Source organism: Jaculus jaculus, chromosome 1 (genome assembly GCF_020740685.1).
Source record: "Jaculus jaculus isolate mJacJac1 chromosome 1, mJacJac1.mat.Y.cur, whole genome shotgun sequence".
NCBI classification, from domain to species: domain Eukaryota; kingdom Metazoa; phylum Chordata; class Mammalia; order Rodentia; family Dipodidae; genus Jaculus; species Jaculus jaculus.
In genome coordinates this window covers 930,592-949,297 of record NC_059102.1, presented here as the reverse complement: position 1 = coordinate 949,297, position 18,706 = coordinate 930,592, and the positions used below count along the sequence as shown (strand labels likewise).

General features: G+C 45.4%; 1 protein-coding gene across 1 annotated transcript in view; it reads right to left on the bottom strand.

The window, feature by feature from the left end:
• Cfap46 (cilia and flagella associated protein 46) overlaps positions 1-18,706 on the bottom strand; it is a 122,579-nt gene that overhangs the window by 37,088 nt on the left and 66,785 nt on the right. The window contains exons 28-39 of the mRNA XM_045132205.1: positions 18,223-18,400; positions 17,441-17,646; positions 15,740-15,916; positions 14,738-14,887; positions 12,500-12,648; positions 11,705-11,803; positions 9,255-9,375; positions 8,125-8,271; positions 4,661-4,861; positions 4,448-4,554; positions 3,527-3,703; positions 2,113-2,248 (exon numbers count right to left, since the gene is read on the bottom strand). Coding sequence (XP_044988140.1) covers positions 2,113-2,248; positions 3,527-3,703; positions 4,448-4,554; positions 4,661-4,861; positions 8,125-8,271; positions 9,255-9,375; positions 11,705-11,803; positions 12,500-12,648; positions 14,738-14,887; positions 15,740-15,916; positions 17,441-17,646; positions 18,223-18,400 — 1,848 coding nt within the window. The remainder of the gene's footprint in view (positions 1-2,112; positions 2,249-3,526; positions 3,704-4,447; positions 4,555-4,660; positions 4,862-8,124; positions 8,272-9,254; positions 9,376-11,704; positions 11,804-12,499; positions 12,649-14,737; positions 14,888-15,739; positions 15,917-17,440; positions 17,647-18,222; positions 18,401-18,706) is intronic.

Sequence of the window (18,706 nt, the reverse complement as noted above, 5' to 3'; positions counted from 1 at the left end):
TTAGCAGTTAAGGCATTTGTCTGCAAAGCCAAAGGACCCAGGTTTTATTCCTCAGGAACCACGTTAGCCAGATGCACTAGGGGGTGTGCACATCTGGAGTTTGTTTGCAGTGGCTGGAGGCCCTGGAACTCCCATTCTCTCACACTCTATCCCTCTTTCTCTGACAAATAAATAAATAAAAATAAAATATCTTTAAAAAAAAGCAACTTTGAGATTTCATCTCACCCCATTCATCAACATCAAGAAACAACAAATGCTGGTGAGGTTAACATCAAGAAAACAAACCACAAACTCTGGTGAGGGTGTGGGGGAAAGATAACCCTTGTTCACTGTTGGTAGGAGTATAAACTGGTACAGCCACTGGGGATATCAGTGTAGAAATTTCTCAAAAATTAAAAAAAGCTATTATATGATTATATGACCCAGTTATACCACTCCTAAGCATATATCCAGAGGATTGTAAATCCTCTACCACAAAGATATTTTCACATCCATGTTCCCTGCTAACTGATGAAGAATAAGAGATAGAAATTGGTTAGGTAGTTTAGGGTAACAAGGCCCTGAAAGTGAAAAAAAAAAAAAAAAAAAAAAAAAAAAAAAAAAAAAACCATTTTCCCCCTAGTGGTAAAAGTGAGAACTGTCCTTGAGCCTGTAAGAGGGAATCTGATTTCACTTTATCTCATTTTCCCTAAAAAATTCCCTTTTCCTAGAAATCAGACATAAGAGTTTTACAAAGACTATAAGGTACCTGAACACCTGGCATGGGAACTGGATGGACCAGCTCATCCCTCACCCCCATGAAGTCAAGCCTTATTCCTAAGAAACTCCAATCCAAGTTACCATGTGGGTATGTGGATTACCCTCTCTGGACCCTCCCAACTCAGGAGCTTTCTGCTTTTCCTTTTCTCCTTTCTCCTCTCCGCTCCGCCCCGCCCCGCCCCGCCCTGCCCTGCCCTCCCTTCCCCTCCCAGCACCAAGGATGGAAATGGGATGCAGGAGAATTCACAGACTTAGCATAGGGTCTCACCTTTAAGTGGCTCTCATTCCAGAACCATTCATAATGACAGGATTATGTATGCATTCAATAGATAATATAACAGTGCTTTATTTATTTATTTATTTATTTTTTTGTTTTGCTTTTCAAGGTAGGGTTTCACTCTATCCAAGGCTGACCTGGAATTCATTAGGCAGTCTTAGGGTGGCCTCAAACTCACAGTGATCCTCCTACGTCTGCCTCCTGAGTGCTGGGATTAAAGGTGTGTGCCTCCAGACCCACTCTGCTTTGCTTTCTCTCTTTCTTCCCTCCTTCCTTTTCTTTCCTTTTCTTTCTGTCTTTCTCTCTCTTGCATTCTTTCTTTCTTGGTTTTTCAAGGAAGGGTCTCATTCTAGCCCAGGCTGACCTGGAATTTACTATGTAGTCTCAGGTTGGCCTCAAACTCACAGCAGTCCTCCTATCTCTTCCTCCCAAATGCTGGGATTAAAGGCATGTGCCAACACACCTAGCAAAATGGTTTATTTTTCTGCATAAAGCTATTCCAGTGATAACCCCAATGTGCTTATGATGTATTATGCATTAGACTTTTATATATTGTTGAACATAATTTTCCAGTACTTGGTTTAGAATTTTTGCACTAATGTTCATGAGCAATATTTGTCTGCTTTGTGTGTGTGTGTGTGTGTGTGTGTGTGTGTATGTCTGTGTTTATAATATCTTTATCTTTCTATGGACTTAGGTTTAGAATATCTTCATAGAAAAGTTAGTATGTATTTCCTCCTTTTCAACTTTCTAGAATAATCTGTGTAGAAGTGGTATGATTTTTTTCCTAAACATTTCTTATAATTTACCAGTAAACAATCTGGGTCTGACATTTGTTGTTTGTGAGAGTACTTTCAATTAGAAACTCATTTCTTTCTTCATGTAGTGCAATCAAGTCAGTCCTTACTGAGTAGGCCCAGGATATCCTGCAAACACCCATCATCCTGCCACATTCCCCTGAGCACCAGGATTATAGGTTTGTCCCTATAACAGGCTTGTTTGCTTTAAGATCAGCTCTGGCAGGGAATGTAGATATGCCTATGGAAATGAGGAGATTATGCAGTCCTCATACTTACATCTTGCAGAGACAGCAGTCCCCGAATTCTGTGAAGTATTTCTTCTTCTTCAGCCATAGCTTTCTGGGCTAAGTCATATGCGTCCAGGTAATATACAATTTTTTTTTCTTCATCTTTCTCATTTTGGGCATAAAACCTTTATACAAGAGTGTAATTTAGAGCTAAGGATAATGTAATAAGAATGTAACAATGTAATAAGAACTGAGGTGTTAAAGATAATTAAAATATACTAACATGTTATGCTGGTTAATATGCAATACATAATTTGGACATAGTTATGCTATGTATTTATTAGTTAAAAATTTGTAATAAATGTTTTATACTCCATGACATACAATATATTTTATTTTATCTTATTTATTTCTTACAAGTATATGTGTGTACAGGCCAGGCATGTTCATATATGTGAGTGTACATTTGTGCAAGTGTGTATGCACATGTGTATGCATGCATGCATGTGGGGGCCATAGGTCAACATCCACCTTATTTTTTCAAACTGGGTCTCTCAGTGAACCTAGGGCTAATCAATTCAGCTCGACTAGCACTGGAATTATAGGTGCATGCTGCCATGATCAACCTTTACCTAAATGTTGGGGATCAGAACTCAGGACTCAATGCTTGTACATCAAGCACTTTGCTGTGCTCTCCCCCCAAACCCGAGTACACTTTAAAACAAAGAAAAAAAAATCAACTGGAGTACTGGAGAGATTGCTCAGTGGTTAAGGCACTTGCTTGAGCAGCCTGACGACCCAGGTTCAATTCCTCAGAACTCACGTAAGCCAGATGCACAAGGTGATGTATGCATCTGGAGTTCATTTGCAGTGGCTGGAGGCCTTAGTGTGCCCATTTTTTCTCTCTCTCTTTCTCTCATAGATAAATAATAAATACACAAATGTATTTTAAAAATCAAATGGAATAACAGTTTGTACAGTAGGATATCTGTGTCAGGAAGGTGTCTGATGCAATGACACCACAATACCAATCTGGTGGCTTGTCACCTACTCCTCTGCTTTCTTGGTGACCATGATGGAGCTACATACAGCATAGAGGCATGATTTGGGTGAGACTTCACATACTCAGCAGAGAACCTTCCTAAAGTCAGAGTTGTGCCTACTTGGGATTTGCTCATGTGTAAAAGGCATGTGTATGCCCAAGGCAGAATGAGGCACCTGAGGGAGTCAGTGAGGGCTGGATCTGGGAGAGAAGCTGGAAGCCTGTCAGGATGTGTAGTTGTGGAAGCAATGGAAACAGATGCAAAGGCCCTTCAGGGCTACAGTGGGTGGGCCAGCAGGGAGAGAACACTGGGCCAGCTATATAAAGGGAGCAGGAATTTTCTGGGCAAGGTACCATGGCCCACCCTGTTCCGAGGTCAGAACCTTGGGTAGCTCCTCTGTTGGGGGGTGGGGAAGATTACCTCTTAATTCTGGCACGTTCTATTTTTATATCAACACAGTTTTCTGTGTAGCCATGGTATGTAAACCTCTTCTCAAGTTCCAACAGGTTCTCTTCTAGCTCCGTCAGCAGAAATGGGCACTTGGGAAGATCCTTGTTGGCCAAGTTCCAGACAACTTGAATTTGAAGGCTCAAGTACCTGCCAGATAGATACCTTTCAGAGTTGCTCAGACTGAGGTTGCCCACCAGAATCAAAAGCCAAGAACACAGCTACCCTCACCCTGTCCTGGGTCTACCTCAGGGACACTGGACCTAATATCACTGGACCTTTCTCCCAAGCTAGACATCATGCAGCCAAAGTCCTTGCTCAAAGAAGTAAGAATTTGACATATCCACTCCAGGCATCAAATCCACACATGGAAAGGAGGAAAACCATACTAAAATGAAGCTGTTTGCAGATATAACCCAGGATGAGTTGGTGGTACTCAGTGGTGCCTGTTAACAGGACAGCAGGGCCAGACCTCTTGAGGTTCACAGCACTTTACAAAGAGGAGGCAGAAGCAGAAAACAAGGCAAAAATCCCTGATGTTGTGGTCGGTGAACATCATGGGCCTATGACTCGGAGCCTGTGACTTGTACTTGCAGAGACAATGGGAAGGCAGCAATAACCCTCCACAAGCAGCAGAGAGCCCAGAGCCTCCCAAAGCTATAGGAAAAATGTACTGTGGACATGTGGGTCAACTACAAAGCCAGGAAGCTTCTGGCACCCCTGAGGCTGGCAGCTGAGGAATGCCTACTTCTCAGAAGACATGTATGCTACATGTAGTGTGGAAGGGGTCCTTGGTTTTTCTATATCTGAGTTGCTCTGGGTTTGACATACAGAAGGCATGAGAGGAACAGGTGGGAGAAGCAGCCACAGGCTTGGCATAACTGGTGCTGGTACCTGGCCTTCAGATCCATGGTGAGGAATTGCAGCATGGGCACTCGGTTAGGCCTTTCTTTCTGGAGGATGCTGAAAGTTTCTATAAGTTTCTGATACAGACTGCAAACCTGGAAGTAGCCCAGCACCAACATCACCATGTAACTTATCAAGGCCCCAGCATCCACCCAGCCCTTCACCATGCAACCCACATAGTCCACCAGCCACCATTCTTACCATGACTTCTTTTCCCTCCTCTTCAGAGGCCAAGATTGCCTCAATCAGTATCAAGGTTGAATTATACCAGAACTCTTCAGTTCCTCCCAGATTATGGGCCTTCTCAATCATTGATATAGCTTGCTTGTGGTTCTTTTCCTTGTTGGCCAACCGTGCTAGAAGGAACAGGCACTGTGATTCTGCACAAGTGTCATCAAGTTCCTAAGAAAAGGGTTGGGCAGACAATTGAATAGATGGCAGATGATAGATAATTAATTGATGATAGATGATAGATGACAGAAGATAAATGGCTCGATGGAGGCAGATAGGGAGAAAGGAGCCCTTGGTAATGGTGAAAGGGGCAGTGATTCTACCTCCTCCTTCTTCCTAGCCTAGACAATCTTTTCCCAGTACAGAGCTGAAATGGCAAGCTTCCTGGAACCTGAATAGTACTTGATGCACGGTGAGCCAATCAGTGCCTCTCATCTTCACTCAAGCTGACCAGTAATACCTTGGAACTATCTGGCATTCCCATCCAATAGAAGTTTAGTTTCCACAAAACTGTGAGTTTTTCCAGTTCTGGAGGCCTCCTCCTCACAGAGGAGTATGCTTTTTTTTCCCCCCTATTACTCTGAAATAAACTTTATTTTTTAAAAACACCTTCCTACGTCTTAACTCCTCAATGGCAAAGAAAATGAACCCAAGACTTCTAGACTGTAAGATAAGTGGGTGGATGGATTATAGATGGATAGATGTTGATAGAGGATTGTTGCAGTCTGGTTCGCATTGTTGGTAGAAATCACCCAACTAAGAGAAGCAAGAAAAAGAGGTTTATTTGGGCTTACAGGCTTGAGGGGAAGCTCCACGATGGCAGGGAAAACAACGACATGAGCAGAGGGTGGACATCACCCCCTGGCCAACATAAGGTGGACCATAGCAACAGGAGAGTGTGCCAAACACTGGCAAGGGGAAACTGGCTATAATATCCACAAGCCTGCCCCCAACAATACACTCCCTCTAGGAGGCATTAATTCCCAACTATCCATTGACTGGGAACCTAGCATTCAGAACACCTGAGTTTATGGGGGACACCTGAGTCAAACCACCACATTCCACCCCTGGTCCCCATAAATTGATACCCATACATGATGTAAAATACAATGCATTCGTCTAACTTTAAAAGTCCCATAGTTTTTTCTTTATCAATTCCAATGATGTTCATACATCCCCATAGTCCAAGATCTTTTAACTGAGCCATAATACCAAAAAATAACTTCAAAAAACCCATAATTGCACAGAATAAACATTCTCACTGCAAAAGATGGCATTGGGCATACCAAAGAAATATTCAAGCAATACATGATTTGAACAGGGCAAATACAAAACTCTGTAGCTCCAAGTCCAACAACTCTAGTTAGTGACAAATCTCCAAGTCCAGTAATTCTAACCAGCAATAAGTCTATGGACTTCCAATTCCACCTCTCCACCTAGGCTACTCACAGTCCTGGAAAACTTCATCGGGGCCGACAGCTCTCCTTGGCAGCCATTTCATGGTCCCAGCATCTCCACGGGTCCCACTGCAAGCCACAGTTCATCCTCATGGCTCCACGGGGTCTCCATGCAGGCAACCAGCAAACCTGCTTCACACTGCCATGGCCATTTCGAAAACACAAGACTGTGTTGCAAAGTCAATGAACCTCTCTTCCCTGTATTTCTTATACTCCACAATACCAGGTAGGGTGCCGATTTGTTAATCCAGAGGGGAAATAAAGCAGACTTTGAAGAACAGAACACTCCTTGAGCACTCAGGCACCTTCAAAAGAATCGACATTCTTCCTGTTGCCCCAGTGCAGGTCAGCTAGCCCAGTCTCAATGTTTGTAATCTCTCAGTTACAGCTGAATGGGCAACAGTTCACCCAAAGATTTTTCTTTCTGTGCCATATCCCTCTGCTCATACCTGTTCATTTCTATGCAAAGCAACCCTGAACAACTTCTCAGGACATGAGCATAAGAGCAAGCTTCTCACACAAATTGCTAGCCCAGTCCAAGCAAAGCTCTTTCTCACCCTCATAAGCCAAACCTCACAGTCCATAGTTCTTACTGCATTCAGGTCTTACAGCTCAGACCAGAATAGTCCATCAAGCTGTACTTACAGAACTGCAAGGTCTCAAATCCTCTCACATTCCTCTTGAAAATCAGCTCCAAAATGCCAAAGCCACACAGTCAGGTTGTCTAGCAGCAACCCCACTCCCAGTACCACTTTACTGTTGCAGTCCGGTTTGCATTGCTGGTAGAAATCACCCAATGAAGAGCAGCTTATGCGAAAAAGGAGTTTATTTTGGCTTACAGGCTTGAGAGGAAGCTCCATGATGGCAGGGAAAATGATGACAGCAGAGGGTGGACCTCATCCCTGGCCAACATAAGGTGGACCATAGCAACAGGAGAGTGTGCCAAACACTGGCAAGGGGAAACTTGCTATAATATCCATAAGCCTGCCCCCAACAATACACTCCCTCTAGGAGGCATTAATCCCAAATATCCATCGGCTGGGAACCTAGCATTCAGAACACCTGAGTTTATGGGAGACACCTGAATCAAACCACCACAAGGATAGATAATAGAATGATGACAGATAATAGAAAGGAAAGAAGGAACAGAGAAAGGAAGAAAAAAGAAAGAAAGAAAGAAAGAAAGAAAGAAAGAAAGAAAGAAAGAAAGAAAGGAAGAAAGAAAGAAAAGCAGACATAGATATAAGATGGAGATGGGGAGATGGGCGGGGGTAGTGGAGAGTACATGAGCTCCTGGAAGGCCTTGGGCTTCTCTGGAAGCTGGAAAATGAGGTCCCACAATTTCCCTCACAAGTGAGTTCCATGTGTATATTGTCCACTCAAGGTCTTGGAGACAGTATAATAACCCTTAACAGCTGAGAACCAATCTCTCTTCCCTCTAATACCCTCCTGATGGCTCCACCCCTCCACAATAACTGCACACCTGTTCTCCTTTTATGAAGCAGAGCCTGGACATCACAGTTTTTCTGGTGTCACCGATTTTTTTTTTTTTACATCATTCCTATATCCTTCTATATCCCTCCAATTCTACAAAGCAAGCCACAGACTGTCTGGGTCTTTACTTCCCTTACCCACTAAGAGCAACTCTACTGTCTGACAAAAGATGGACCCTTGCATCTGTAGGGCTGGGGAGATGTGTCCTTAGAGCAGACAAAACAACAAATGGCTTCCTCCTGGGCTTTCTCAAGGGCAGCTGCCCATGGGGCAAAGAGCCCAGGGGAACAGTGGAGCCCTGCTGAGTCCAGAGTCTGGAATTACCTGCAGAAGGACATTGATTCAAACCTTTTCAGGGGGCTTGTGGAGACCCAGGGAAGGCCACATCTTCCTATGAGATCCACAGCTGAGGAACACGAACACATCTAAGAAGTCCAAGCCCAGGCCCAGACTGCCTCAGTGGTGATGGAAAAGGCTCCTTACCTTGAAAGCCTGTTGGGCCTCTGCCAAGAGCAGCCGTGCAGGCTGGTGTAGCTCCATGTCCAACAGGACTTCTCCCTTGAGCATCCACAGCTGGGGGTAGGCCATTCCATCCAGACCCCTTCCATTCTTTCCATTGATCTTCAAAATCTATAAGACACTATCCTAAATAGCCCTGTCCCCATGTCTATGTCTCACGACAGGCTCTGGCTTGGAGCCACACATGAAGAGGTTTTTGCCAAAATGCCTTGCCTAGACATTCTGGCCTCTGCTTTTCAACCCAATCTCCTGATGAACCTCCAAGATTCTGGGACCTGTCTTCCCTTATTCAGCCCTTGTACCCTTCCAAGCTGGAAACAGCAGTTTCAGTGCTGCCCAGCTCAGCAGGACATATTACTGGCAGGACTGCTTCCCTTCTGTGAGCCTGAGCTCGTAGCAGATCCAGGGTTGGTGGCCCTACCCTACTTATAGCTGTGCTCTCCTCTCCTCTCTCATTGTACCTGTAAGCCTCTGAACAGCATCACTGAGTCCTTGCAGTTTATCCAGGTGTAGAACTGACCCTCGATTTGGTTCCCATGCCAAACCCCAGGTCTGCTGGAGGAGACTGCAAGCTCTGAGGCCCAGGTACTTTCTCATCACATTGCAAGTGCTGACTTTGGACAGAACTCCAAGCCTGCACTCACAGAACCCAGGTTCATTGTCTAAGACTACAGTCTAGGACGGCTACTTTTCCACCTGTCCACGAATTGAGAAGAACCACCTCTAGAAGCCAGCCCAGCCCCCAGGATGTGTTCTCCTCAGGGAGCTCCTTCCTTGTGGTTCCCTTAGCCAGATGGAGCCAACGGCTTCATGCATGCTAGATAGCACTCTACCAGCTGAGCCATGTCTCCAGTCCCAACTTCTCTCATTCTCTGTCCAGGCCCTTACAGGCCCATTCCATGGTGTTCTGTTATGCATACAAAGTTTGTGTTCACTGGAGACTTTTAGGGTACCAAGGTAGGAAATACTTGTCAGTTCTCTGAGTTTCCCACAAAACCCAGCACAAGTGTATGCAGTAAGCACAGCACAAATCAGTTCTGGCTGTCTGGTTCTTACTGCAGTCCCCTCCTACAGCCAAGGAAGGGCCAGGCTACCTTGTCTTGTGCTACGAGTGGCTTTGGCTCAGAAGCCAACTGCTCGTGCAGGGTTGGCAGGCTGTCTTCGATCACAGGTTCCTTGTTTTTCTCCTTTTTAAATGCAATCTCTTTTCTGCAGCTAGTGGGAGAAAAACAGACCACATGTAATAGAAGAATTGCAATGGCCAGTGAATGTGTCAATTTCATTAGCAATCAGGGAAATACAAGTTAAAACAGCTATGAAAAGCCCTCATTCACCTGTTTTCAATAACCACCCCAGTTCCCAATTGGGCAGCAGTCTGGCTCCTAATTCACATTTGCAATGTTTTCTCTAGAATGATGTGACTTAATCTAATATGCATCTCAACCTCAATATATTGAGAACAGACTCCCCACCCCTCCAGAAAGGCAAAGTTCCTTGGTGCCCCCTACAGATAGGTGTCTTATCTTCCCATGGGTGAATATTTTCCCTTACTACCTACCCCAATCCTGGTCACCTGCCAACCCTTGTCACAGCGTTCCTTTGGAAGATGATCCTACGCCTAACAGGACTCACCCCAGGTGTACCCAAGCTCTCAGTCCTACACAGGTCCTTTTCCATTAGGACTCTCATCTTCTGCCCCAATGTTGTTCCTTCCCATGCCCAAAGGCTTGCTAGCCCAGCTGCCTATGACCACCTGCACTTAGAATTGAGCCCCCTCTGTGCCCCTCACCCATGGCCTCACTGTGCTGGCATTCCACCTTGCTGGTTGCTCTTAGTCTTCCCTCTCCCTCCACTGCTCACTTGTAGCCCGTGACACCATTCACAGTGGTGCTCATACACAAACCTAAGATCAGGAAGGAACAGGGAGCCACCCTTCCCCTTGGCCACTTTAAAAAAAAATTTTATATATATATATGGAGAGAGAGAATGGCATGCCAGGGCTTCTTGTCACTGCAAACTCCAGTCGCATGTGCCACCTTGTGCATATGGCTTATGTGGGACCTGGAGAATCGGACCTGGGTTCTTAAGCTTCACAGGCAAGCGCCTTAATAGCTAAGCCATCTCTTTCTGGGACACTTTTGAGGGTTGGAGGACTCAGGGATGCTCCCACTGTACTGTAGGAGACTAACACACACCCTCACACAGTCAGCCCAGGGCTGCAGAGATAAATGATGGTGCACAACTGCATTTCTGTAAAAATAGTGTGTAATTTTATATAAGGGAGAAAATGACCCGATGAGTAGCATCAAGACACCAACAGGGTAACAAGTGATGAGACCAGCAGTGATGTTTATTTTCTTCCTTATCTATGTTTTCTAATTTTTCACAATGAAACATATTGCTTATACAGTCAGGCAAACAGCCATATTGTAGAAATGAACAAAACTAGGACTGTAGGGACTAGGGATATGGCTCAGTGGATAAAGTGCTCGCCATGCAAACATGAGGACATAGTGGCATGTACCTATAATTCCAGTGCTGGGAAGGTGGGAAGAAGAATCCCCAGGGCTTTCTGAATAGCTTATCTAGCCAAATTGGTGAGCTCTGGGCTCAGTTAGACCCCATATCAAAAAAAAAAGAAAAAAAAAAAAAAGGACCGTGGCTCATGCCTTTAATCCCAGCACTTGGGATACAGAGGTAGGAGGATAGCTGTGAGTTTGGGGCTAGGCTGAGACTACATAGTGAACTTCAGGTCAGACTGGGCTAGAGCAAAACCCTACCTCAAAAAACAAAACAAAATACAGTGGAGAAGAATTGAGGAAAGTATATGGTATTGACCTCTGGCCTTCACATGCATGTGCACACACTTACATGTGCTTTCACACATATGTGTGCTCACAAGCATAGACCCAGGTACATACATGCTCACCATACATACATATATACATACATGGGAAAAAATCAGACTATATATGATCACAGTAAAGATTATTCCCAGGTGGTCTTTGACTCTGAAATGATGGCTGCTGAAACAAGTGAATTCTGTTGTTGAATAGCTGACTATTCACAAGCCTCAAGTGTCTCAGTACCCAACAGACCCCAAACCGAGTGTGCACTTCATCCAGTGACACTGTGGCTTGTGCCTCCAGAGAGGTGCTGGAATTGGTCAGGGGACAGCTTCTCCTGGGCCCCCTTCCTGTCCCTTTTCCCCCATGTATCTCTCCTGAGCACCCAAAAATTCGGAAGTTCCCAAAGCTGCCACAGAATCCACTAAGAAGAATCACTTCAGTTCTCTGAGCACCGTCCTGCTGGGGCTGCTTCCCAGGCAGTGACCCACCGAACTTCCACGCACTGGGCTGAGGCCCAGTAGCCACGACAGGGGCCTGGCATTGAGAGGAGGCACAGTCAGGCAAGGCAATGCCAGATGGCGAGGACCACCTGGGCCCCTGAGTTGTCTTCATCAGCTTTCTCGGCAGGCTCACTTTAGTCTGAATTGCACTGCACCTGACAGAGGTCCTGTGCCTAGGAGTGAGAGCTGACATACCTGGCCTGTTCCACATCTCCAATGTATATCTGCCCAACAATCTCTTCATGGTGAGCTGCCGCGTAGCACAGCCTCAGGTCAGAGCACACCTGTATAAGTCTGTGGGGAAGGGCAGGGAGGGAGGAGGCACACTGTCACATAGTACCCAGCTGTCCAGAAAGGAAGCAGAACTGGATTTAGTGTGCTTTTTAAGAGTTGGTAAACTATGAAACTAATGTATACACTGGTATTTTCAGGAACTTTTAATGCTATACAAAACTACTAGGAAGCTCTATCAAATTTTAAGTGGAATTTTTTGCCATTATTAACTTGTGCATTTTGCTGTCGACATTATGATCTCAAGCATCTTGGCTAGGCTCTGCCCAGACCCAAAATGCCTTGCAGTAGTAAACTCTACTTTGAGTCTTGTTTGAAGCGCTCAGAATTTGAGTTTAATAGAAAATTCACACAAACACTCTGAAGTACTCTCTGTGTGCTTTATACCCAGTGTCGAGTCTCTATTGTTTCTCTCTCCTATTCCCCCTTCACCTGGACCCTTGAGGAGAACCTGAAAGCACGGTGTTCCTTTATTCCTAAATACTTCAATGTGTGTTTACTTAAAGGAATTTTTTAAGGACCACGTCAAAATTTTAAGTTATGATACCATTGTTCTAACACAAGTACTTTGAACTTACAAATCTCAGGGAAATTATTATTTACAGAAATAATTACAGTTACTATTTAAGTGCTATTTGTTTTTGTATTGCTTTGGTCAAATTTTCAGCTTAGCCCTGGAAGTGAAGGAGGTGTACCAACCGAAGGTGGTAGAGGTCTGCGAGGCTTTTGCTTTCCACCACGGCGTCTGCAATGAGCACGCCCAGCTGCAAGATGGGGATGCTGAGCTCATGAAGGGACATCTTCTGAAGGGCCTTCACCAAGTGATCCAGGTAGTACAAACTGTACGTCTACACAAACACACAGAAAACACATAAGGCCACAGGCAGGGGTGGAATGCCAGCCCCTTTGGGTAGGTCAAGCACAGTGCCCAGAACTCAGTAGGTGTTCAGCAAGTGTAGTGTCAGATTTGTATCTGCAGCTTCTAATATGACCTGTGTGAGGTTGTTGGGAGCCACTCAGCATGCATCTGGCATGCAGAAAGAATATGCTCTCTTCCCTGTATCCCTCATGACAGGTTTCACTTTGTCACATGCAGTGACCTATGATCATTAGCACCTGAGCATGGTTAAAGAGCCTCACAAGAGACATATCCATGAATCGCTTATTCATTATTTCCATGTTTTGTTTCACCTTTTTTCCCCATAAGAACTGCTGATCAGTCAAGAACAGAATGTCTTCGTGTATATATACAGTTTTAAAGTCTGGCACCGGGAAAGAAGAACTGAGGCTTCCTGTGGTGTTGAAGGAAGAGATGTTGTATTATTTTAAAATCTGATTCTGAGAACTGAGAGTAGAAAGTAGAAAAAACATATAGGGCCAAGATCTGGAAGGAGACATATCAGAGACATGGTCTGGCCTGACCTGTAAATGCACTGCCTAGGACTGGGCCACTCCTGGTCTGTACACAGATCATGCTCGAGAGACTTCAGGTCTAAATCTGACACTAGTCTATAAAGGTAGGAAATATTTGTGGCTTTTGGGAAAATATTGCAAGAGAAAAATCTATGGATCCACAAAAGGAAACTGTTTTATCTATTTATTTTTTTAAGAAAGGACAGGTAAAAACATCAATAACAATAGAAAAGATGACTAACAAGCTAATTAATTAAATTGTACTAAATTTAATTAAATTAAACATTATTAACTAAAACTCATTCTCTTTACACCTAGAAGACTCTGTCAGGAGATGAAAAGGCAAGTTTTGGAGAGAAGCTGTTCACAACTGTTAAAATATTCATCCCAGAACAGACTGATGATCAGTTCCTTTCAATTTGTTCAGGAAAACACAAAGCTTATTAAACCATGTGAGTACCCTAGACAGACACATTAGAGGACCTTCCAAATGGCCAGGTCATACTGTCAGGACATCCAACCTCACATCAGTCAGGGAATGTCCCTTTCTACATGGGAAAGGTCACTGCATACCCACTAAGCAGACAACACCAGCTAGCATGGATGTGGGCAGCAGGAACTCTCCCTTGGGGGTGGGGCTGGAAGCTAGTACAGCTTTCCTGGGAAACAATTTGTCAGTTGGCAATGTTTACCAACACTGGAGAGTCTCACATACTGTAGTCCGAAGACATGGGCAGTAAAACACTTCTGCATCAGTGTTCACAGACTTCACATTTGTGAAAGTATGGAATAGAACCAACGTGACATTCACAAGTGAGTGAGTGGCTAAGTGCACCAAGGTCTATTCTCTGCAGAAGACACCCTACCTCCATGAAAAGGACCAAAGTTCTATGTCCAAAAGAGTATGGATGAACCTCACAAGCATACTGACCAAAAGAATCAATATGATGAGCAATTCCAGGTTGGCTGGATTATGGTACCAGGGATGAGGGGTCATATTTCCGAGGACCTGTGTATGTGACCTTCCATGGCAAAAAAGAGGACTGTGCAGATATGACAAGGGTAAATATCTACCAAGGGTGTAATCTTGGGGCTCCTTACATGAGAGAGGTTTTTCAGAGAGGAAAATCTCTGTGCCCAGGCAGAGATTATGGGGTGGAGTAGACATCTAGAAGGGCCTTTATTCCTGCCAACACTGTGATTCCTACTTTGCAGACTTGTTGCATGGGGACAGAAGAGCAAGGGGGACACAGTGCCAGGTCTAGGCATGTGTACTTGGATGTGAATGCTTCCTATGGATGTTGGCAGTTGTGACTGGGAGGGACTTTAGGAATCCAACTGTGGCTTTGGTCTGTGACCTGATCCTGGATGATACCTGCTCCCTTTCCAAGGTCATCAATGAAATCTCTGTCTCATAGATCCCCATTTGGTGATGTTCTGGTGTAGCTGTAAGTGGAGGGACTCAGCTCTGGGAAGATGGGTGGGCCACAATGAAGGCTTGACTGGCTGCTCAGACCTACTCACTGGCTTCTGGAAACTTGATGAGTTAATCATTAAGTCGCTTTTGTCTTCCTTGAACACAGATAACAGTTCCTCAGGGCAGGAGTAGGAGGCCCATTCTTCTATGCTGGTGGGGATATCTTTGGGCTGTTTACTGGAAGCAAAGGTCAAAGGCTGTGAAGGAAGAGAAATCAAAGTTCATGACAAAAAAAAGTGGAGCTCAGGGCTGGAGAGATGGCTTAGTGGTTAAGCGCTTGACTATGAAGCCTAAGGACCCCGGTTCAAGGCTCAATTCCCCAGGACCCACGTAATTCAGATGCACAGGGAACACATGCATCTGGAGTTCATTTGCAGCGGCTGGAGGCCATGGTGTGCCCATTCTCTCTCCCCCCGCCCTTTCTCTCTCTGTCTGTTGCTCTCAAATAAATAAATAAAAATTTTAAAAAGTGGACTTCAGAGATGGAGACCTGGATGGCCCAGAATGTTGCAGACAGGCTATAACCCTTTAGCGCACACTTTGAGGATGATGGCAGTAGGGCAGTGTATTTGCCTGGAGCCTTATGGCACACATCATGAACTGGGTGATGAGTGCATGTGCCTTATGCCAGAGCCACTGAGCATTGGCACTGAAATCCCAACAAATACAAGTCTTCCAGACCTAACTGGCAGCAGGAAAAATGTAACTTAGTGGTGCACACAGGCTCCTGTACCTGAAGAAACACCATTCCCACTGCTCCAAATTCCCAGTCCCAGCACAGCACATACAAGACCCAGACTGCCTGCCACTAACGGTTTCAAAGATGGGGGACAGTGGCATACTTCACAAAATGCTCACTCTAGCATAGAGTGACTACAGAACCTGTAGCTATGACAATATGGCCTCCAATTTATAAAAGAGGAAACTGAGGCATGGTGGAATATCATAAGGCCCCCAAACCTGAGCATGATGGGTTCAGCCTTGGGCTATGCCATACATGGCCCTCATCCTCCATCTCCCACCACGTGAGGACATATGGACCACATCACCTGTTTCACGTCCTTGACCTTCTCCTTCTCCTTCTCTTTCTCTTTCTCCTTCTCCTTTTCTTTCTCTTTCTCCTTTTCCTTACTTTTCTCCTTGTCCTTTTTAGTCAGTAATAGTTGTGAGCTGACGGCTGCTACAGTTCTTTCTGGAATTAATTTTACTCCAGTTACCAAGGAAATCTGGGGGAAAATGAAATTGGAAGAATAGCATTAAAAGTAGACTGGAGGGCTAAGGAGATGGCCCAGTAGGTAAGAACACTTGATGTGTAAGCATGAACACCTGAGTTTGAGCCCTAACATCCACAAAAACAGTATGGTCTCACAAGTCTAAACCCCCAATCCTGTGCTGAGAGGACTTGAGACAGGAGGACTGCTGGGGCTCCTTGGTCAGCCAGTCTAACTGGAGAAACAAACAAATAGCCAGAGATCCACATTCAGTGAGACTCTGTCTTAGGGAAATAAGCCAGAAGAGTGACAGAAAAGGACACCCAACATCCTCCTCTGACAGTTGCACAAGTACACTTGGCACGTGCACACCTGCACACATCACAACCCCCAACAATAATCAATAAAATAAAAAGAAAAGGATATTCTTTAAAAAGACACACAAGGATATTCTTTTAAAAAATAGATCTAAAGCCGGGCGTGGTGGCACACGCCTTTAATTCCAGCCCTCAGGAGGCAGAGGTAGGAGGATTGCCGTAAGTTCGAGGCCACCCTGAGACTCCATAGTTAATTTCAGGCCAGCCTGGGCTACAGTAAGACCCTACCTCGAAACCCACCCCCCAAAAATAGATCTAAGCCACAAATTAATCAAATATCTTGAAATATTCCTAACCAATTAAAACCTTGAAGAGAGAAATTGAGGAAGACACCAGAAAATTAAAAGACCTCCCATGCTCATGGATTGGAAGAATTGATACTGTGAAATGGCCATGCTACCAAAGGCAATATATAGATTCAATGTAGTTCCAATCAAAATTCCATGACCATTCTCACAGAAATGAAAAAAAAAATCATCTTAAAATTCATCTGGAAACACAAAAGGCCTTGGCAAGTGCAATGTCCTCAGCAGAAACAGCACTGCTGATGGTGTCACCACACCTGATCTCAGCTTCTACACAAAGCCATAGTGACAACAGAGCAAGGTTAGGGTACAAAGCAGACATGCAGAGCAGCAGAATGGAAGATCGGGTATAAGTTAAGGTAAGTACGGCCGCCTGCTTGCTGACAAAGAGGCTAAAAACACACATTGGAGAATAGATGACATTTTCAACAAATGGTGCTGAAGAAACTGGATAACCACATGTGAAAGAATCAATTTAAACCCTCTCCTCTCACCCTGTGCAAAAATCGACTCCAAATGAGTCAGAGACCTTAATATAAGACCTGAAACTAAAATAACAGGAAAATGTAAGAAGCATACTCCAAGATATAGGCATAGGGAAAAAGAAGTCTATGAATGAGAGCATGGCGGGGCCTGGCGAAACATTTATGAGTACTCCAGTGCAGGGAGAAAAGGGTGTGTCATAGGAGAGACAAAGAGATTTGCTTGCCACTCAAAGGCTTTTAGAAAATACTTTCAAAGGCTCCAACTTAATTTTAAAATGTCATTGCCAATTCCCAAGTCATGCACCCCACAGTCTGCTCCCAGGAGAGTTAGTTCCATGGGAGGACCCTCACCTCCAGCCATTCAACTCTCACCTGACAGATGTGTCTGAAGAAAGTGTATGCCATGAGACAGTCATCCTTGTGGGTGGTGGAGCTGGAGGACACTATCAGGGCCCGCAGGATGTGCACACGGGCCAGTGCCTCCAACTGTCTCACACTCTGAAACTGCTCCAGGGAGACCGGTTCCATGTTGGGGGCCACTGAACTCTCTATGGAGGACTGGGCTGGCAAATTATGGCCTGAAAGCAGGGATGGGGACAAGGCTGGGGTACAGCCAGGCTTGGGTGCCTGCTGGCCCAGGGCATCTCCTGCATTGTGATTCTTCCGCTCTGACCTAGTCATCTGCCTCTGACCAGGCCCCCAACATGGGGCCACTGTCGGTCCTGGGCTGGATCCTCTCAAGCAGATTTGCCTTCTACCCATCCCCTCTAGTTGGATAAGTGGCCCATTCTCTCGTCAGCAAGGGGCTGCTGGCCTCTGATCCGGTACTAGTGCGGATGCCTAAATGATATCCTGCTTTCCTGGGGCCTACCTCCACACCAGCCTGGGGAGTGGCCACAGCCGCTTCCTCAGCTTTCTCTCCAGTTAGTCTGGCTTTGGAGTCGCAGGTGCTGACCCACCCAGCATGTGGGATGCAGGCTACTTCTACACAGGCTTTCCTGCACTCCGTCCTTCCTACCCTAACTTTCCCAAGCCCAGGGTGGAGATGCATTCACACCAGGAATGCATGGCCCAGAGCCAGCGCTGCCATGCCCTGCTGTCCTAAGCTCTTGGAGCGTGTGGGTAAAGGATCAAGGGGGCAGACATGGCAGCACCTTCCCCTTCCTGCCTGGGTGCTGGTTCTGAGACGTCTTTCACAGGTTTTATGGCCAGCAGGATGTTGATGGCCCACTCGAGGTTGGAGATGACACTGTCAAGAGGAAATTGTTGGTAATACATCCACTCGCTGAACTCCACAATGTAGTCCACCTTCTGCCAGTCACTCTCGGGTTTCTTTGGGATGAGACAGAAAAGCCTGGTAAATGTACTGCAGTGATGGAATCAGTATCCTGAGATCACAGAGGAGCCACCCACAGTAGTAGTTGGCTTGATGATTAATCTCACACTTGAGTTACCATGGAGACTCCCCTTCAGTCCCCCTCCAGGGAGACTAGTCTTGCCATCAAGGCTCTCTGAGGGCTCCAGCTGTAGACAAAGGGTTAGTGGGAAGATGAGAGCTTGGCAAAGTCCCCCAGGCCCTTTGCCTCTTCTTAGGCATTTGCCACCTGCCAGTCCCTGTTTTTCCTCACAGGCTGCCAA